Genomic DNA, 19,068 nt, shown 5'->3' with positions numbered 1-19,068 from the left:
AATACACACACACACACACACACACACGTAAGTGCAGCCTGCATTAGCGACCCCCTGTTAAATTTTTCACTATATTATTAGCTAAATGGGCTGATTATTATAATCGTATACCTATACAATTAAATATAACGTGAAAACAGCATCCCTCCAAAAAATGTAATCACACGTGTCGAGTAACCCTTTAGATCCCGCAATATGAAATAATCAATATAATTACAATATCAAACCATATATTATAAAACTACTACTGTATTATTATTACTATCGTTATATTGATGTGAATTTCTACTGATTCATATACAGAATGATGAGAAATTTCGAGCGATAGATGGCTGATTATTATTCCCGCATGTAAATTCGGAGCAAACATTGGATTAATGATGAATAACTGGGGACATGCGTGCATGCTGTTGCGGGAAATGAATCAGTAAGTGAATATGACACGCATTACCGAAAAATGAAGGCGAACACGCGTGATCGCGTTATCGAGAGATGGCTGAAAATTGAAATACGCGGTATGACTAATAATAATAACAATCATAATGGTAACAACAACAACAACAATAATAATAACGACAAAAATTGCATAAGACAAAAAAAAACAAAACAAAACAAAAACAAAAAAAAAACACATTTCACGACGCGATAATAATGTTTTAAAACAAAAGTAATAATAGTAAAACGAATAGTAATAATTGCTTTTTGAATTGTTGCTCGTTTATTTGATGTTGATGTATCTATAACATAACTTCTATATGATCTATCTATGATGAATATAATATCCCTACAATAATGTTACACAGTATTTCTATAAAACATACCCGTATAATAATTTATTGTGTGACGTTGAATACAGACAGTATGATTAATAATAATAATTACAATAATAATAAAAACAACAATATTTATAATAATAATAATAATAATAATGATAATAATAATTTTACATACTACCTTACACTGCAGTTTATGTAGAGATGTTTCAGCGTATCCGTAATACGAATTGTATAGATTTAAATATCGTTCAATAAGGGACTGCATATGTATTATATGACGAACGTATTATAACTCTGCAGGCAAAACAATTTTCAGTCACTTAAATACCACAGAAATTTCGATACTAAAGAATATCGTATGTGAATAATAATATTAATAATAATAGTAATAATAATAATATTAATAGTAATAATAATAATAATAATAACAACAACAACAACATCAGTAACAATAATAAATAATAATTATATCGGTATTACAAACGACAAAAGTTATGACGACGACGATGATGATGATGATGATAATAATGCATTGTTTAAACTATGTTTTCATGAGATCTGCATATGTATTCATGCATTAGAATATTCTAACTGTATAACAGTCTGAGAGTCCGTACGAGCGAAGTTTTTTTTTTTTTTTTCTTCATCTTGCGTGTTACAGAAATACGCGTATAAACCTAACTCCAAGAATCCATACAGTAATACAACAAGTCACGTTACCTTGTACATCGTGATACGTATATTTGTTCAAATGGCCGATGTTTAGTGTAGTGCTTTAACTGATTTGTTGATTAATTGATTAATGGCTGTGCCCAATGTACGTATGCAATTGTCGACTCTGCTCCGTTGATAGGCTGAAAAAGAACCGATTGATATGACGGGCGTGAAATTGATAACTTCTGGAAGGAATTGGCGAGAATATTAACGATTTGTACTAAATCGAGGTATTTGTCATTTGCAGAAAAGTGTTAATATCGATACGTTGACACCCTGGAATGACACTATAAGGGGGCAGAGGAACCAGTAACCATGTCACATGTCTCAAAAACAGCGCAGCTACACCTTGTACATGATCTTAAATGATAGATTTATGATAGTTATATTTAAATTAATAATTATTGTAATTAATTTTCGCAATATATTCCATCTCACGGAATGGAGATGTAAGTAAGGTGGTTAAAAAGAAAATCCGGCATCATTAATTGCGGTGTTTGTATCGATCAAATGTATTGTTTTCAATGTTGTATAATAACAATTGGATCGGAGGTATCATCATGCGCAGGACGCAGTAAGCCAATTTAATATATTATCACAATGATACGTATTTAATATAATATATAGACATTATTATATCGATACCTATTCTAATTCTGATTCAAACATCAGACATACGATATACATAACATATATTTTCACCGCAAAGTGTCCTGCATTCTGCGCAGGGGAATAAAAAGAACTTCGAATAACATTTGCACCGAGAATATTGACGGTGGACTCGTGTTTCGTTGTCTACCGGTAAAATTTTATTTCTAATACTTGAAACATTGCGAATGAAGTATCGTTAATTTAAAATTAATATATATAATAAAAATTTAGATGAACGGTAAATTTATTTCAACATTCCGATGAACTTATTTTTTATCATTGTACGCCGTAAATGCGAAACGCGCATCGATCATAATCTGTGAGTGCAGATGTTATTCGCGAGTACAGGAAAGATTTATTTTACTACGTATAGTAAGGAATTGATGAAGAATCGTTGTGAAATTTCTTATTAAACAGTCGATCGATGATCTATGCGCTTAGAAAAACAAAAACGGAGAAAAATGAATCGATAAAAACCATTTAATTAAAAATCCTGTAATTTTGTTTAATCGTCTTGACGTTAATAAGATTGGAATGTTTTAAAATAAAAATTTTCATGCTATACTTGCATCAAAGTACGTATACGTGAAATCGGGAGAAAAATATTATCAGGCAATTAAATATACGGCTGTCATTGACTGTGACTTACTACATACACCGATATGGAAGTATGTAGCCTATGAAATTTCTCTCTCTCTCTCTCTCTCTCTCTCTATCTATCTCTCTCTTTCTTTCTGTACGGTACAACATTCTAAATTAACATCAAGACGAGGAGGAACAGACAAGTCTCTGGTCTTGAATGAAAATCTTGAAAATCGACAGAATGTAGGCTCACGCGTTATTATTGGCCCGCATACAGGATGATTAAAGCAAAATAAGAAGGAAAAGAAACCCAAAAAAAAAAAAAAAAAAACCAAAAAAACCAAAAAAAAAAATAATGGACTCAATGCTAAGAATTTTCCTAATATTGTGAACAAATTTCGTGAACGTAGTTTATAGTCCCGGAATAAAAGCACTCAACGCACGCGATGAAAACTGTTCTGCGACTATCATTTGCCGGAATTAAAACGTTGGGTGGAAAAGTATTTTTTTCCAACTATCCGCAATTCACTGAAAAAAAAAAATCGAATTGAGGCAAATATTCGTAAATTTACCCACCAGACATAACAAAAGTAATGAGAAATGAAAATCGTTTCTCAAGTTCTGGACGGTACTTGTATTATTCTACTCTAGTATTTCTGTGTGTGAATGAAGTCGCAGAGATTACAGTGCCGTATGAAAAAGAGATCAGAGCAAGATCTGGCCTAAATTATGTGTCATCAATGTGTTATAATTATATACTTACCTTACATCGCTAAAATACATATGCATACATATACGTATCGGTATAGATATGCGATACGTGAAACTGAAAAAAATACCAGACGTACGTGTGTAAGTATATTATACATTATACCTATACCTCTATGTATATGCATATTGTATATAAATGTATATAAATATATATAAATACATATATATTTATATGCATACATATTTTATGAACTAACAAACACGTACATAATGATATAATGATATATTACTAAATATCAATAATTACCTTTTTGATTGTAAGACGTAGCAAGGAGCCGTGCGACGGTCAAGTTTATATTTCTATACTTAGTGAGAAACGGAACTTTCCATTCCGTTATAATATTGAAACATTCAAAATGAAAATGACAAAAAAAAGTAAAAACACAAAAAAAAAGTTGAAAAAAGGGATATATATATATCATATATGTGTATAATAGTCTATAATTTTTCATATTGTTGTACGAATTTTTAAGTTTATATTAAAATGTTTTGTGCATTCATAATTAACCATTTAATGTGTATTTTGAGTAATTCATTTGCATATTACTTATACTCAAAGCCCAGCTGCCTAATCCTCCACCCAACGGTAGAAAATATATACTTAAAGGTATAGTGTTGACCATGTCCGTGTTTCATTAGCCATTTGAGAAGAAATAGAAATCCAGTTGGGCACCAAAGAAGGCTGATTATGGTTTCTGCGGCTAAAGTTACAATGCGTGAAAGCAATTGAAGACGTTAGATGGTTTGGATGGTTTGGATGATACAGTGATAAAATAAATTCTTTCAAGCACTATTCCGACGTAATTTTGCGAGAGAAATCGATTGAGCGCAGTCCCAGGACGCTGCGATCAACGCATCAGAAGTTACAGCCGAAAAACGAGAACCTGTATTTTTGACACTTTTCAGCAGGTGCTTTTTCCTCCGTAGTTTCTCTCCTGTTGGTCCCACGCTCTTTTCGCTGCGTTTTCTGAGTTCCTGGGGGTCCAATTGGTCGGAAAAGGGTCATACAAATCGATTCTGAGACGGAAAATTTTTCGGTCAAAAAAAAAGGAAGGTTAACCCCTTTGTATTTTTGGCGAAAATTTTCGCGATTTTTAAAAGTGCTGGAATAAATTCTTTCTGACACTAATCCGACGTAATTTTGCGAGGGAAATCGATTGGGCGCAGTCCCAGGACGCTGCGATCAACGCATCAGAAGTTACAGCCGAAAAACGAGAACCTGTATTTTTGACACTTTTCAGCAGGTGCTTTTTCCTCCGTAGTTTCTCTCCTGTTGGTCCCACGCTCTTTTCGCTGCGTTTTCTGTGATCCTGGGGGTCCAATTGGTCGGAAAAGGGTCATACAAATCGATTTTGAGACGGAAAATTTTTCGGTCAAAAAAAAAGGAAGGTTAACCCCTTTGTATTTTTGGCGAAAATTTTCGCGATTTTTAAAAGTGCTGGAATGAATTCTTTCTGACACTAATCCGACGTAATTTTGCGAGAGAAATCGATTGGGCGCAGTCCCAGGACGCTGCGATCAACGCATCAGAAGTTACAGCCGAAAAACGAGAACCTGTATTTTTGACACTTTTCAGCAGGTGCTTTTTCCTCCGTAGTTTCTCTCCTGTTGGTCCCACGCTCTTTTCGCTGCGTTTTCTGAGTTCCTGGGGGTCCAATTGGTCGGAAAAGGGTCATACAAATCGATTCTGAGACGGAAAATTTTTCGGTCAAAAAAAAAGGAAGGTTAACCCCTTTGTATTTTTGGCGAAAATTTTCGCGATTTTTAAAAGTGCTGGAATAAATTCTTTCTGACACTAATCCGACGTAATTTTGCGAGGGAAATCGATTGGGCGCAGTCCCAGGACGCTGCGATCAACGCATCAGAAGTTACAGCCGAAAAACGAGAACCTGTATTTTTGACACTTTTCAGCAGGTGCTTTTTCCTCCGTAGTTTCTCTCCTGTTGGTCCCACGCTCTTTTCGCTGCGTTTTCTGTGATCCTGGGGGTCCAATTGGTCGGAAAAGGGTCATACAAATCGATTTTGAGACGGAAAATTTTTCGGTCAAAAAAAAAGGAAGGTTAACCCCTTTGTATTTTTGGCGAAAATTTTCGCGATTTTTAAAAGTGCTGGAATAAATTCTTTCTGACACTAATCCGACGTAATTTTGCGAGAGAAATCGATTGGGCGCAGTCCCAGGACGCTGCGATCAACGCATCAGAAGTTACAGCCAAAAAACGAGAACCTGTATTTTTGACACTTTTCAGCAGGTGCTTTTTCCTCCGTAGTTTCTCTCCTGTTGGTCCCACGCTCTTTTCGCTGCGTTTTCTGAGTTCCTGGGGGTCCAATTGGTCGGAAAAGGGTCATACAAATCGATTCTGAGACGGAAAATTTTTCGGTCAAAAAAAAAGGAAGGTTAACCCCTTTGTATTTTTGGCGAAAATTTTCGCGATTTTTAAAAGTGCTGGAATAAATTCTTTCTGACACTAATCCGACGTAATTTTGCGAGAGAAATCGATTGGGCGCAGTCCCAGGACGCTGCGATCAACGCATCAGAAGTTACAGCCAAAAAACGAGAACCTGTATTTTTGACACTTTTCAGCAGGTGCTTTTTCCTCCGTAGTTTCTCTCCTGTTGGTCCCACGCTCTTTTCGCTGCGTTTTCTGAGTTCCTGGGGGTCCAATTGGTCGGAAAAGGGTCATACAAATCGATTCTGAGAGGGAAAATTTTTCGGTCAAAAAAAAAGGAAGGTTAACCCCTTTGTATTTTTGGCGAAAATTTTCGCGATTTTTAAAAGTGCTGGAATGAATTCTTTCTGACACTAATCCGACGTAATTTTGCGAGAGAAATCGATTGGGCGCAGTCCCAGGACGCTGCGATCAACGCATCAGAAGTTACAGCCGAAAAACGAGAACCTGTATTTTTGACACTTTTCAGCAGGTGCTTTTTCCTCCGTAGTTTCTCTCCTGTTGGTCCCACGCTCTTTTCGCTGCGTTTTCTGAGTTCCTGGGGGTCCAATTGGTCGGAAAAGGGTCATACAAATCGATTCTGAGACGGAAAATTTTTCGGTCAAAAAAAAAGGAAGGTTAACCCTTTGTATTTTTGGCGAAAATTTTCGCGATTTTTAAAAGTGCTGGAATAAATTCTTTCTGACACTAATCCGACGTAATTTTGCGAGAGAAATCGATTGGGCGCAGTCCCAGGACGCTGCGATCAACGCATCAGAAGTTACAGCCGAAAAACGAGAACCTGTATTTTTGACACTTTTCAGCAGGTGCTTTTTCCTCCGTAGTTTCTCTCCTGTTGGTCCCACGCTCTTTTCGCTGCGTTTTCTGTGATCCTGGGGGTCCAATTGGTCGGAAAAGGGTCATACAAATCGATTTTGAGACGGAAAATTTTTCGGTCAAAAAAAAAGGAAGGTTAACCCCTTTGTATTTTTGGCGAAAATTTTCGCGATTTTTAAAAGTGCTGGAATAAATTCTTTCTGACACTAATCCGACGTAATTTTGCGAGAGAAATCGATTGGGCGCAGTCCCAGGACGCTGCGATCAACGCATCAGAAGTTACAGCCGAAAAACGAGAACCTGTATTTTTGACACTTTTCAGCAGGTGCTTTTTCCTCCGTAGTTTCTCTCCTGTTGGTCCCACGCTCTTTTCGCTGCGTTTTCTGAGTTCCTGGGGGTCCAATTGGTCGGAAAAGGGTCATACAAATCGATTCTGAGACGGAAAATTTTTCGGTCAAAAAAAAAGGAAGGTTAACCCCTTTGTATTTTTGGCGAAAATTTTCGCGATTTTTAAAAGTGCTGGAATGAATTCTTTCTGACACTAATCCGACGTAATTTTGCGAGAGAAATCGATTGGGCGCAGTCCCAGGACGCTGCGATCAACGCATCAGAAGTTACAGCCGAAAAACGAGAACCTGTATTTTTGACACTTTTCAGCAGGTGCTTTTTCCTCCGTAGTTTCTCTCCTGTTGGTCCCACGCTCTTTTCGCTGCGTTTTCTGAGTTCCTGGGGGTCCAATTGGTCGGAAAAGGGTCATACAAATCGATTCTGAGACGGAAAATTTTTCGGTCAAAAAAAAAGGAAGGTTAACCCCTTTGTATTTTTGGCGAAAATTTTCGCGATTTTTAAAAGTGCTGGAATGAATTCTTTCTGACACTAATCCGACGTAATTTTGCGAGAGAAATCGATTGGGCGCAGTCCCAGGACGCTGCGATCAACGCATCAGAAGTTACAGCCGAAAAACGAGAACCTGTATTTTTGACACTTTTCAGCAGGTGCTTTTTCCTCCGTAGTTTCTCTCCTGTTGGTCCCACGCTCTTTTCGCTGCGTTTTCTGAGTTCCTGGGGGTCCAATTGGTCGGAAAAGGGTCATACAAATCGATTCTGAGACGGAAAATTTTTCGGTCAAAAAAAAAGGAAGGTTAACCCCTTTGTATTTTTGGCGAAAATTTTCGCGATTTTTAAAAGTGCTGGAATAAATTCTTTCTGACACTAATCCGACGTAATTTTGCGAGGGAAATCGATTGGGCGCAGTCCCAGGACGCTGCGATCAATGCATCAGAAGTTACAGCCGAAAAACGAGAACCTGTATTTTTGACACTTTTCAGCAGGTGCTTTTTCCTCCGTAGTTTCTCTCCTGTTGGTCCCACGCTCTTTTCGCTGCGTTTTCTGAGTTCCTGGGGGTCCAATTGGTCGGAAAAGGGTCATACAAATCGATTCTGAGACGGAAAATTTTTCGGTCAAAAAAAAAGGAAGGTTAACCCCTTTGTATTTTTGGCGAAAATTTTCGCGATTTTTAAAAGTGCTGGAATAAATTCTTTCTGACACTAATCCGACGTAATTTTGCGAGGGAAATCGATTGGGCGCAGTCCCAGGACGCTGCGATCAACGCATCAGAAGTTACAGCCGAAAAACGAGAACCTGTATTTTTGACACTTTTCAGCAGGTGCTTTTTCCTCCGTAGTTTCTCTCCTGTTGGTCCCACGCTCTTTTCGCTGCGTTTTCTGAGTTCCTGGGGGTCCAATTGGTCGGAAAAGGGTCATACAAATCGATTCTGAGACGGAAAATTTTTCGGTCAAAAAAAAAGGAAGGTTAACCCCTTTGTATTTTTGGCGAAAATTTTCGCGATTTTTAAAAGTGCTGGAATAAATTCTTTCTGACACTAATCCGACGTAATTTTGCGAGAGAAATCGATTGGGCGCAGTCCCAGGACGCTGCGATCAACGCATCAGAAGTTACAGCCGAAAAACGAGAACCTGTATTTTTGACACTTTTCAGCAGGTGCTTTTTCCTCCGTAGTTTCTCTCCTGTTGGTCCCACGCTCTTTTCGCTGCGTTTTCTGTGATCCTGGGGGTCCAATTGGTCGGAAAAGGGTCATACAAATCGATTCTGAGACGGAAAATTTTTCGGTCAAAAAAAAAGGAAGGTTAACCCCTTTGTATTTTTGGCGAAAATTTTCGCGATTTTTAAAAGTGCTGGAATAAATTCTTTCTGACACTAATCCGACGTAATTTTGCGAGAGAAATCGATTGGGCGCAGTCCCAGGACGCTGCGATCAACGCATCAGAAGTTACAGCCAAAAAACGAAGAATATCAGTCGGAATTTGAATGGAAAGCGCAATGAGTACGTCTAAATTATATTCACGCATCTTTCTTGTCGAAGAATCCCAGAATTACTTGAATATTCCCAAATCAAAGGCACACTATTGAAGTCATTCATATGTAGATATTAAATTTGCCACAGGCTACAAAGAACGTACACTGTGGCCTCGATTCTTCGATCTTCCATCATCAACAGGACTGATGGCAGTGAGGGAACTAATCGCTCTATATCTTATGGCACAATTTTCTACTTGTCACTTAGTCGGCACACAAAATCAGTGTCAGCTCAATTATCAATTAGCGATCCTTCGCAACAGAAAGTATGGGATAGCAAATATATTGACAATAAATTCAATACATAATAATATCAAGTAAAGATTTTATTGAAATATAAGGAATCTGTACCAGACAGAACTAAAATTACTGTTGGATTTGGTACTATCGGGGTTCACATATTTGTTTTGTATTTTCTCAACTCTTCTGCGATTATCTTGTCGTTTTCTGATAAGAAGTTTGGGTTTTCTTGTTTACTCTATGTTTCTTTTGTAGGTGTTGCACGGGATGTGTCTATAAGTACAGAAACAAATATGAAGGTACGGGCACAGTCTATTTCAAAATTCTAAATCTAGTATGGGTTCACCTCTTGTCACCGCTCCTTAAATTTACAAATTACAAGGATATTTTTGATGTATCATTTTTTTTCATCTTTTCTTCGTTTTTCTTTTCTTTTTCCACTTCCAAAATCATCGTATGCATCGTATTTGTCTGTTTCATCGTCCATTTAAAACAACCAATAACTGAAAATACTATTTCTAAGTTGTTTTTTTTTTCACCTTTTGTCACCGCAAACTTACATACATTACAAATTGCGATGAGATTTCTTTTTCTCATCGCTCCTTTTTTCTTGTCATCCTTTCTATTTACAATTTTTACAGAGCATTTTCTAAATATACATTTAAATACATTTACGAATTTGTTCTAACTCTTCTTTCCAGGTCATAATTCAGGAGATTATTCAAGGTATCTTCTGCACTCCTTCAAAAATGCGGGATCGAAGGCAAACTTACAAACGAGACTTCCCATTGGTATTCACGTATACTCATTTCTGAGAGAATTACAGAAAGCGATTAAGATTCTCAAATTGTGCAATCAAATATGAACATTAAATGCCAATCATCTTCTCAAATCACTTTTGGGGAAGTCTCAATTTCACTGTAAAAGTTTCGCCGTCTTACATACACAACTTATTAACAAAATATGGTACTGCGAGTGCCAGAAACACAAAAAAAAGAAATCATTCATAATAAACATAGTATAGTATAATAAATAAGTAGCAGATATAATCAGCTTCCACATATATATGCATATATAATGTAGAAAATTTATATATATACGTGTGTGTGTGTATATATATATATATATACATTTGTGGGTATACACTGTAGTCATGCATATGATATACACGATTATATCATTGATGTACTGGTTCTGACGAAACTAGTGTGGATGAAATGCGCCAAAAATATCCGACACGTTAAGCAGAGTCATGATAAAATGATGGAGTAGACTTTCAAGCTTTTATATTCCTCTAATAATATGTACGTAACAATTTGGTCATTTCGTAGAAATATCTACGTTCTATGATCAACTTGATATAGCTATAGTAAACTTCTGCCACTGCCTTACTTGGCCGTGCAATATTCGTAGGAATTTTCCGTCGATTCACGAAATCAACAAAACAGTGACGTTACTAACGCTTCCCAGTCTTCTTTATTAACCCTCCCCCGGCCATGTCTTTTTTACTAACGTTGCTGGTCAACATGGACGATTTCTTCGTAAACTCCCCCTCCCCCCCCCCCCCCGCCCCTTAGGGCTTTTCAAAAATTTCCAAAGAAATGAGATAATCAGTTTCACGTGCTCAGTTCATATTTCAGTAGTGAAAATATTAGGATGGACGATATAGTCCATATTGGCCGGCGGAGGGTTAAAACTGCAGATAAATTGAATCAACTGTAAATTTGTGTATTGCAATCTGTTTTGTGAAAATTGAAACAATAAGCTACGCCTTCACAATCTATTATTGAATTCAAATTTTGATTTCTAGCAAAGAAACCTCGAGATGGGTATCAGGTTGAATTCGTACGGCGATCCTCCAGATGCTTTCACATACAGTTCAATCAAACAATTTAATGTGATTGTATGTTACCCTTTACTTTGATTTTCTGGAGACTACAGTCAGTTTAAACATATCAGATCAAAGGATAAGGGATAAAAAGAAAATCAATGAAGGAATCTAGTCGAAATAGTACAGTATGAATTCAAAAATAGGTCAGTTTACCTAATACTTTTTTGGAGTTACGGTTACCTGTTAAAAGGTCAAACAAATCGAAAACGAAATTCGAAATGTTCGCGTAATTTTATCTCTAAATAATAATTCCACAAAACAAATGCAAAATTAAATAGTTTGGTACGACAAATATTTGTCCAAATATTAAGATCCTTGACAAGTCTCTTATCAAGTATCATACAATATACAACAGTATTTCACAAATTTATCATTAAATTATGTCAATCTCGCGTATTGGGAGTTCCGATTTCATTACACAAAATAGTTTTAGCTTGAAATTGAGAATTTATAGAAAAATGCGTAGAAGTCTTTAATCTACGCTCTTCAGCTGTTTCTTATAGTAATGAGTGATGCATTGATTCTCGGAAAAATTATGCTCCTGGCAATGTTATTTGACAACGAGAAATATGCAGCTGATAATTAAGTAGAGCAAGTGTAATTTAGTATTTCTTTTAATATTCTCTTCTTCAGATTCGCTTCTTATGAAAACCAAATATCAATTCGTTCTCATTTTCAAGTCAGAGAAGAGACGAAACGAAATTATTGATTCTAACACTACTCAATAAATAATTCAAGTTTGTAATGAAAACTATAATGTTCATGCCATTCTGTAGTGATCATAGTTTTCTATGCTAAATTTTTAGCTTGGCAACCCTAGAGACACTTGATTAATCAAATAGATACAAAATCATAGGAACTATCTAAAATCGATTAGAAATTAAGCCAATCAAGATATGAATGGAATAATATTATATCAAATAGTATTAAATATTTATAGAAATCGAATCGTCTCTACTCTTAGATCCGTTCAAACCTCTCTGTGTTGAGATTGATAGATTTGGTTTCTATTTTAAAACCAGTTCTCAGTCTTTGCACTCTTAACATTTTCCAAGACGCAGTCTATTTGTAAGTGATTTCATTGATCAGTGGGTGTATATCACAATTGCGCCTGTCGTTTTGAACAAGTATCAATTGCAGAGAAAAATTAGAAACAAATTGTAAACTAGCCGTAGTTTTTCTTTTCAGCGACAAAAAAAAAAATCAATAGCCAATTTAACCATGTGACAGTAATGGTTTCAAGTGAGAGCAGAAAATTCCAAGGTATGCAACAATACGGTAGTGAAAAAGGAAATGTTTCATGGTGTTGTGATTTATCAAAATTTCGCCCTCATTTCTTCTGTATTTGAATAAAGAATTTAACAAAGAAAGAACGAAAAAAGAACATACAATTCTACGCACATCAAATCGCGTTAAAATATGTCACTCTTCGGATCCCTTTCTCTAAAAAATCCTTTTTCAGTCTTACACTCCCGGATTGTGACAGTTTTCAAGTTAACAGTTACATCCGTAATAAATACCTGATCAGCGACAGGATTTCTAGCATGCCAATAATCTGTTCCTGGACTTGTAAGAGGTACGCAAATTTCAGGTTTAGATATATCCGTATGTTGCTTAACGCTTGAAGCATTGCTATTATTGGTGTTGCTATTATTATTATGACTATGATGCCCATTTACAACTGTGGGTAACCTGTTATTATTAGTATACGAATCCATTGGTGTTGGAGATTTGTGACCATTTGTCGCATCTAACGTTACTGTGGAACCATTCGCTTTGTCAATCTTATCGCCAGACCTGTGCTGCTGTTGCTGGTCTGTTACAAGACCCTTCTTTTTCGTCGATTGATCCAACGGAGTATCAAATTGAGGCGATAAAGGTGCTGATGGTGCTCTAGGAAGGGACGGCAGTGGTCCATGAGGTACGTCTGCTTCTTGCCTCTTTTTGTCTTGAGTCGCAGGAGCCAGAGTTGTGGGTACCGCTGGCAGAGGTTCTTCTGGGGTTGATTTGACGCTAGAAGAGGATGGCCTTCTACCGTTGACTTTGTGAGTCTGTTGAGAAAGAAAAGTGAGCTGAAAGGTTGCTTCTTCTTCATCGAACATGGCGATTAAATTGTTTCAACAAATTTTCGCTAACTTACATGATAGGTTGGCGACGTTGGATTCGTCTTTATGGGTAGTAGCCTGGGAATTTTATTAGGAGGTGGACTACCACTTCCGCTGCTTGGACTGCTGGTGGTTATAGTGACGCCAATTTTACCCGACTCTTTACTGAGGACTTCAGCTTTTCTTTTAGTTCCTGCCGGTTCCTTCCTCGACAAGAGAGGTTCGTCACCGCTGCTGTTGGAACTTTCCGAATCGACACTTGGCGCCGACAAATCGGGAGGTACAGGAGATTCGTGACCGTCCAGCGAACTCTGGAGAGTGTCTTCGTCGTGCGTTATTGGATTCAAGAGGGGTGCCGACGTGCTGCCTGTCGTTGACTCATCCTGGCTGTCTTCGCCCACTCTTTCGTCACCACCTGGTTCCTCTCTTACGTCAAGATTTGCGAGAACCTGCTCCTGAACAAGAATTATGTTACATACACGAAAACAAGGCTACAGCAAAATAACTCGATACTACGGGTGATTTCAGCTCAAGAAAAATTTCAGATGTTAATCAGAGTATGGACCCTCACATTGTATCTGGCATCCTTCCTCCTTGGCCTTCTTATTACCGCATTGCCTCGTTCACTCTCTTCAAAGAGCTCGATCAGCCTGACATCCAAAATATTTTCTTCTGGTTCCCAAGTGTTGTGCCTGGAGATAAAAGATACAATTCTAATTGATGTGGTGCTATTTTTTTATTGATTCGTTATTTTCCTCCTGGTCTCATTGATCAGGATGATTTGTTTGTTAATGTCTCCACATACGCATGATTACATCTTGGTGGTTTAAACGTCTTTTGATAGAGTGAGATCAGGCAAAATCTAGATTTCAAATACTTCGGAGAGTGCTTAAAGAATAAGATTTTGCTTTTGACGCATTTATATAGCTTCAATTGGCCGGTGTCGATTTTACAAGAAGAATAGTTCGAATTGTTAATCTGGAAGAGTAGTTGCAACTTGAAACGATACTTGTCCATAATCTTCAAGATTTGCGACCTTTCCACGAATTCCTGCGAGACTAGATTCTATACGGGACTTTTGAATTTGAGCATTTTGATAAAGGAAAGCAGCGAATATTGTTTCGAACACAACGAAGATGAGAAAAATTTTATTAAAAGTCAATTCTAATTAAATTTTACGTAATTTCAACCGAGAACTTCATATATTTGAATTATCGATGTTTACGAAACTACGTACAATAAGAGAACCATTAACTTCTCAAATATCAAGCAACATTATTATCATTAATTGCGAAACTCGCCGGGATATTCTCCTGAAATTTTTTTTACCGAAGTTTTACGTCCTGACAGGCGTCTGTGCGACATGTCGAATAAAATTAGGCATCTACGAAGTAGATAAGGTTGAAACGTGTCGCAGGAATAACTGTAAAGGTACTACATTTAATTCAAATCATATAGGACATAATTGGCCGAACTCACCTCTGACTCCATCCCTTCCATTTGACGAGGTATTCAACCTTTCCCTGCAACAATAAGAGAAACACAGATTTAAAGATCGAGGTGGTAACAATCGAAGTGAATCGAGGACATGAGGACTAACGGGCAGTACGGTAAAGTGGCGAAATAATCATTCGGAGGATAAGGATCTTGATATTGCAACGATAAAATCAACCTAACGAGTTTACGTATAACGATAAAATGAAACTGAATGCGGTGGCGACGATTTTATGAAAGAACATGATAAAACCCCGAGATTATTCTATGCGGCAAACTTTCACGTTAAGATCTGGCATGTTAGTTTACCAGGTAAATCAATAATATACAGTTCCTGATCAGTATTTGCCTCAGGGGTTAGTAAACCCCAATAAACGAACATCAAGCTACTAGCCCCATTCGTCGGTTCGTCGGTTTACATCGATGACGATGATGATGAGCATAATTATGCAAATGATGTGACTAATATTGTTCTTCGCAATTCGGTTATTTTCCAACCAATTCGGTTTGAATGAACTGCGAATATTCGTCGCTGGTGTACGTAAAGGCAAAACAAGACATAAAGTAAAACAACGTTAGGCAAAGCGAGATTAGTTATCTTTGTCTAACCTGGAGAACCGACCGAGAAGCATAAGGATGAAGTTCGTAAAGTTTCAATAAAAATTAAAATATGAATGATTAAGAAAAATCGTTATTACTTCGCACCGTTAAGATTGTCTGAAATTTAATAAACCATGATAAACAAAACATACTCATGAAATATGTATCGAAAAGTGAACACCTTGAAAGTCGTCAGCAAAATGGAAGGATAATAATCGGTTCCCCCTGACACGTTTCGTTACGTTAACGTTACTGACTTCAGCCACGTTTTGAATCAAGGAATATAAGTAAGGAAAAAATTGAATCGTCGCCGTGTGTTCTACAAAACTCCATCGCATATTTGTAAGACAATCCAACGTTGCCGTAGATTCCGTGTCATCGCTGTGGCTGAATGCCGGCATAAATGCCAAAACGGTAGGTAAGTAAGTACGAATACAAATGACAAACAATTTTCGATCATCCATTCGGCGAATCGTGGGGCAAATAGTCACGTGAACGGGATTCAAGGGTGTGGATCAGCGTACACGTACGAAGTGTCGGATTGATCGAGGAAAAGGAAGTTTGAAGCGTAAAAGAAGATAGACAGAGCACACAGGCTGTATACTCGAGAGAAGTTGTTGATTGCGAGATTTCCACGTGATAATGAAAAATCCGATGCCGGTAGGGCGTTGCGTTTGAAAGGCTCTGTACAAATAACGCGTAGTCATGAATCTCTAAAGAGTAGTATAACAGGGAGAACAGGCGAGGGGTGTTGGGTGGAAGAAGAGAAGAAACAGAGCTAAAGAGAGAAATTTCGGTGGCGGGGGGGGGGGGGGGGGGGTAAAACGGCAACGCCGCATAGACAAACACGCTCGTGTTCTGTCCGTTGGCGCCGCCACTCGGGAAAATGTCGAGCGAGGGTGGTTGAATGATCAAAGTACGTATCCTCCTTGCTCCGCCGGATTGACCGACAACTTACCCGCTTCACCTTTTTCTTCATAATCCTTTCGGCGGCGTAGACTCGATCTCCTAAATCCATGTTTAACAGAGATAATCCTTAACGCAGGTCGGGGGGGTGATGAAAATATCTCACAATCACGGCGTGTTGATATAACGGAGGCACAAAACACACGGACACTTTTCTTTATATATCCAAATGCGGGTGCCGAACAGGTATCCGGTTGGTATCCTTCTTTCGATCGGTGTTATTTTATTCTTGTCGTTGTTGTTAGAGTGGATGGGTGACAAAGACCGGTGCACTATTTATTCCTCTTAAATTTAAAGCCTCCTCGCTGCCACGCACAACAATACGACGCACTGTAGTTAATATTTTCTCATTGTCAACGACAATCGGACGTGACAACAATATCTCGCGCACGTGTGTGATCAGGCAAGACAACAGACGACACACGAGCACCAGAAGCACTGGTACACAATATCACAAGCACACCGCGGTCTCACGGCCGCGAGCGCGTAGCACACGCAGACGCGCGGGCCACACACAGTAAAAAGGTTCAGCTCCTGATGAGCATTGTCAACGTTTTTGGTAAGGGTAGTATGTGATAGTAAATCGTCGACGAACGGGTAGTAGGATCACGTCCATCGGTGGACGTTGCGTGGTACGTCTACAACAGTATCGTCGGCCTTCGCGCCCCGTACTCTATCTTGTGATATACCTGCGGTACTCGTGACAGAGTTCGTTTCAAGCGTGGTATGTTTTACCCGGGGTTTAAACTTTCACGACGATGTGAAACTAGCTGCGACGATGAGAAGTGAAGAAAAGAGAAGATCGAAGGATAGGAGAGGAGAAAAGAGGAACAGCCCCACTGCGAGGTATAAGGTATATTATCTTCGGCGGGACGTTGGTAGCCGGTCTATGGGCAGGGTAGACCGGCACGTTTTCTCGTTCGGCTCTTCGGTAGAGTTCGGTTAGTGTGACGTCAGCCGTAGCGGCGATTCCCCCTCGCGTAAACACCAAACATGGCCGGCGGATACACTGGTGTTCGATGTGGCTCCGATTCGGCGAATAAATCGTGATAAATAACGCGATATACGCGAGAGTTTCTTCACGAGTTTTTCTTCTTTATCGACGGTTCAGGCTGGCTGGACGACCCCGCAGTTAGACTATCGAGGATGAGTATTTGGTGAAGTGAGTGAGAAACTCCGGTTCGTACCGCGTTCGCCGTTCGGCGTCTAGTACATTCTCCGAACGACAGAAGACTACCGACAAGGTCTACCGACCTCCCCTCGGATCTCGAATAGACTCGCCCGACCGAGTTCTCTACCCTGGAGTGGGGGAAACGGGGGAGAAGCTCTCAACGGTACGCGGGGCAAGAGAGGGAGGGAGGGAGAGAGAGAGAGAGAAAAAGAGGGCAAGAGCAGCGCCGCCGATCCTCGAAACAAGAAAGCTGCCTGCCTGCCTGCCTGCCTGCCGCCTGCTTGCCTGCCTGCCTCCTCGCCACCCCAAGCCCCCGGAAAGTGAAGCGAGGTTGCCACGTCCTCCGACGAATACGTTCAAATGTCAGAGCGTAAGGACGTTTTAACAATCGAACGCGCCTGGAAACCTTGTCCAAGGATTCCGGTTCGAATATGCGCCCGAGATTGCACTTCGCTGCGAAAACTGCTCAAAACACGACTCGCGAAGAGGTGTCGATGGTCCGGCAACACTGTATTCTCGCCTGCGACGTACTGTCGCACACATATACACATGCGCGGAGTCCCGCGAGTGAAGCGAGCGAGCGAGCGAGCGAACGCCGTAGTAAGTAGCGTAGCTTTAATAATCCGCCGAAGCGACGGAGACACGAACACACACAGAGTCAGCCACGTTATTCACACACAAAACACCACGAATACACCGCGAAGAAACAGAGGCACGCAATCACCGTGAACAGTAAAGGTTCTTTTCACCAGGGGCGCACGCGCGTTTATAAAAAGAGTACGATATACATATACATGAGATCCGAACTCGACACGGTTTCGAACGGTTTGCAGAATTTCACCCTTCCCCCCCCCCCCCCCCGCCCACCCGCTGGTAGTAACGAGGAAACAAAAATAAAAAGAACTATAAGCGAAATAACCACAACGACAACAGTGAAAATAGCAAAAAAGGAACGGATCACCAATCATGTACCAAAGTAACGTGCGTGTCTATATCAACGGTTTTCATTTCGCGGAGAGTATTTTTCCCCTCCCCCGTGAAGTACGCGTACATGCTACCTCGACGGATCCCGAAACAAGAGTGTGTCCTCCTGCCGTCGCGGCAACTCGGCTCTTCTCCCGTCCTTTGGCACGAATAGTTGAATACATAAAAAAAAAAAAGAAAAGCCGACCGCTCGAAGCCCCGCCATTGGCCGAGCCGGCCCGGCACCCTAGTGATTTGACCCCTCTCGGTCACGCGGGCCAATCACGCGCTGGCACGGCCCACGCCGTATCCCCTCACGCGTGCCCGAGGGGCGGAGCATCGGGTAGACTGCGTCGTTCGAGCCCCCTCAATTTCTCTCCCCTCGTCCCCCAGCCGGCGACGACCGGCTCCCGTCGTAGTCGTTGACGCCGTCGTCGTCCCCCTTCGCAATCCCGAATAGAGGAGAGTAGCTCTCCGCTACTGCGCCGCTTCGCGAGGAACACGAG

General features: G+C 39.6%; 2 protein-coding genes across 3 annotated transcripts in view; one reads left to right on the top strand and one right to left on the bottom strand.

Annotated features, from left to right (window-relative positions):
• Nucleotides 1-3,079, top strand: part of LOC124219888 (protein Tob1) — a 120,153-nt gene extending 117,074 nt beyond the window's left edge. The window contains exon 3 of the transcript XR_006883483.2: nt 1,738-3,079. The gene's annotated coding sequence lies outside the window, so the exon portion shown is untranslated. The remainder of the gene's footprint in view (nt 1-1,737) is intronic.
• Nucleotides 3,080-9,440: 6,361 nt separating this feature from the next.
• LOC124219892 (polycomb group protein Pc) lies at nt 9,441-18,429 on the bottom strand. 2 transcript variants are annotated; one of them, XM_046628132.2, is made up of 5 exons: nt 16,421-18,429; nt 14,848-14,891; nt 13,940-14,060; nt 13,404-13,823; nt 9,441-13,314 (listed from the first exon to the last, which is right to left on the bottom strand). In XM_046628132.2, the coding sequence occupies exons 1-5, from the start codon at nt 16,478-16,480 to the stop codon at nt 12,676-12,678; spliced, it is 1,284 nt and encodes a 427-aa protein (XP_046484088.1). In that variant the 5' UTR covers nt 16,481-18,429; the 3' UTR covers nt 9,441-12,675. The 2 variants fall into 2 exon arrangements, with proteins under 2 accessions (XP_046484088.1, XP_046484089.1); XM_046628133.2 differs by having other exon boundaries at nt 13,404-13,817.
• Nucleotides 18,430-19,068: the final 639 nt, after the last annotated feature.

This window comes from Neodiprion pinetum, chromosome 5 (assembly GCF_021155775.2).
Source record: "Neodiprion pinetum isolate iyNeoPine1 chromosome 5, iyNeoPine1.2, whole genome shotgun sequence".
Lineage (NCBI taxonomy): Eukaryota > Metazoa > Arthropoda > Insecta > Hymenoptera > Diprionidae > Neodiprion > Neodiprion pinetum.
This window is presented reverse-complemented; position numbering and strand designations above follow the sequence as displayed.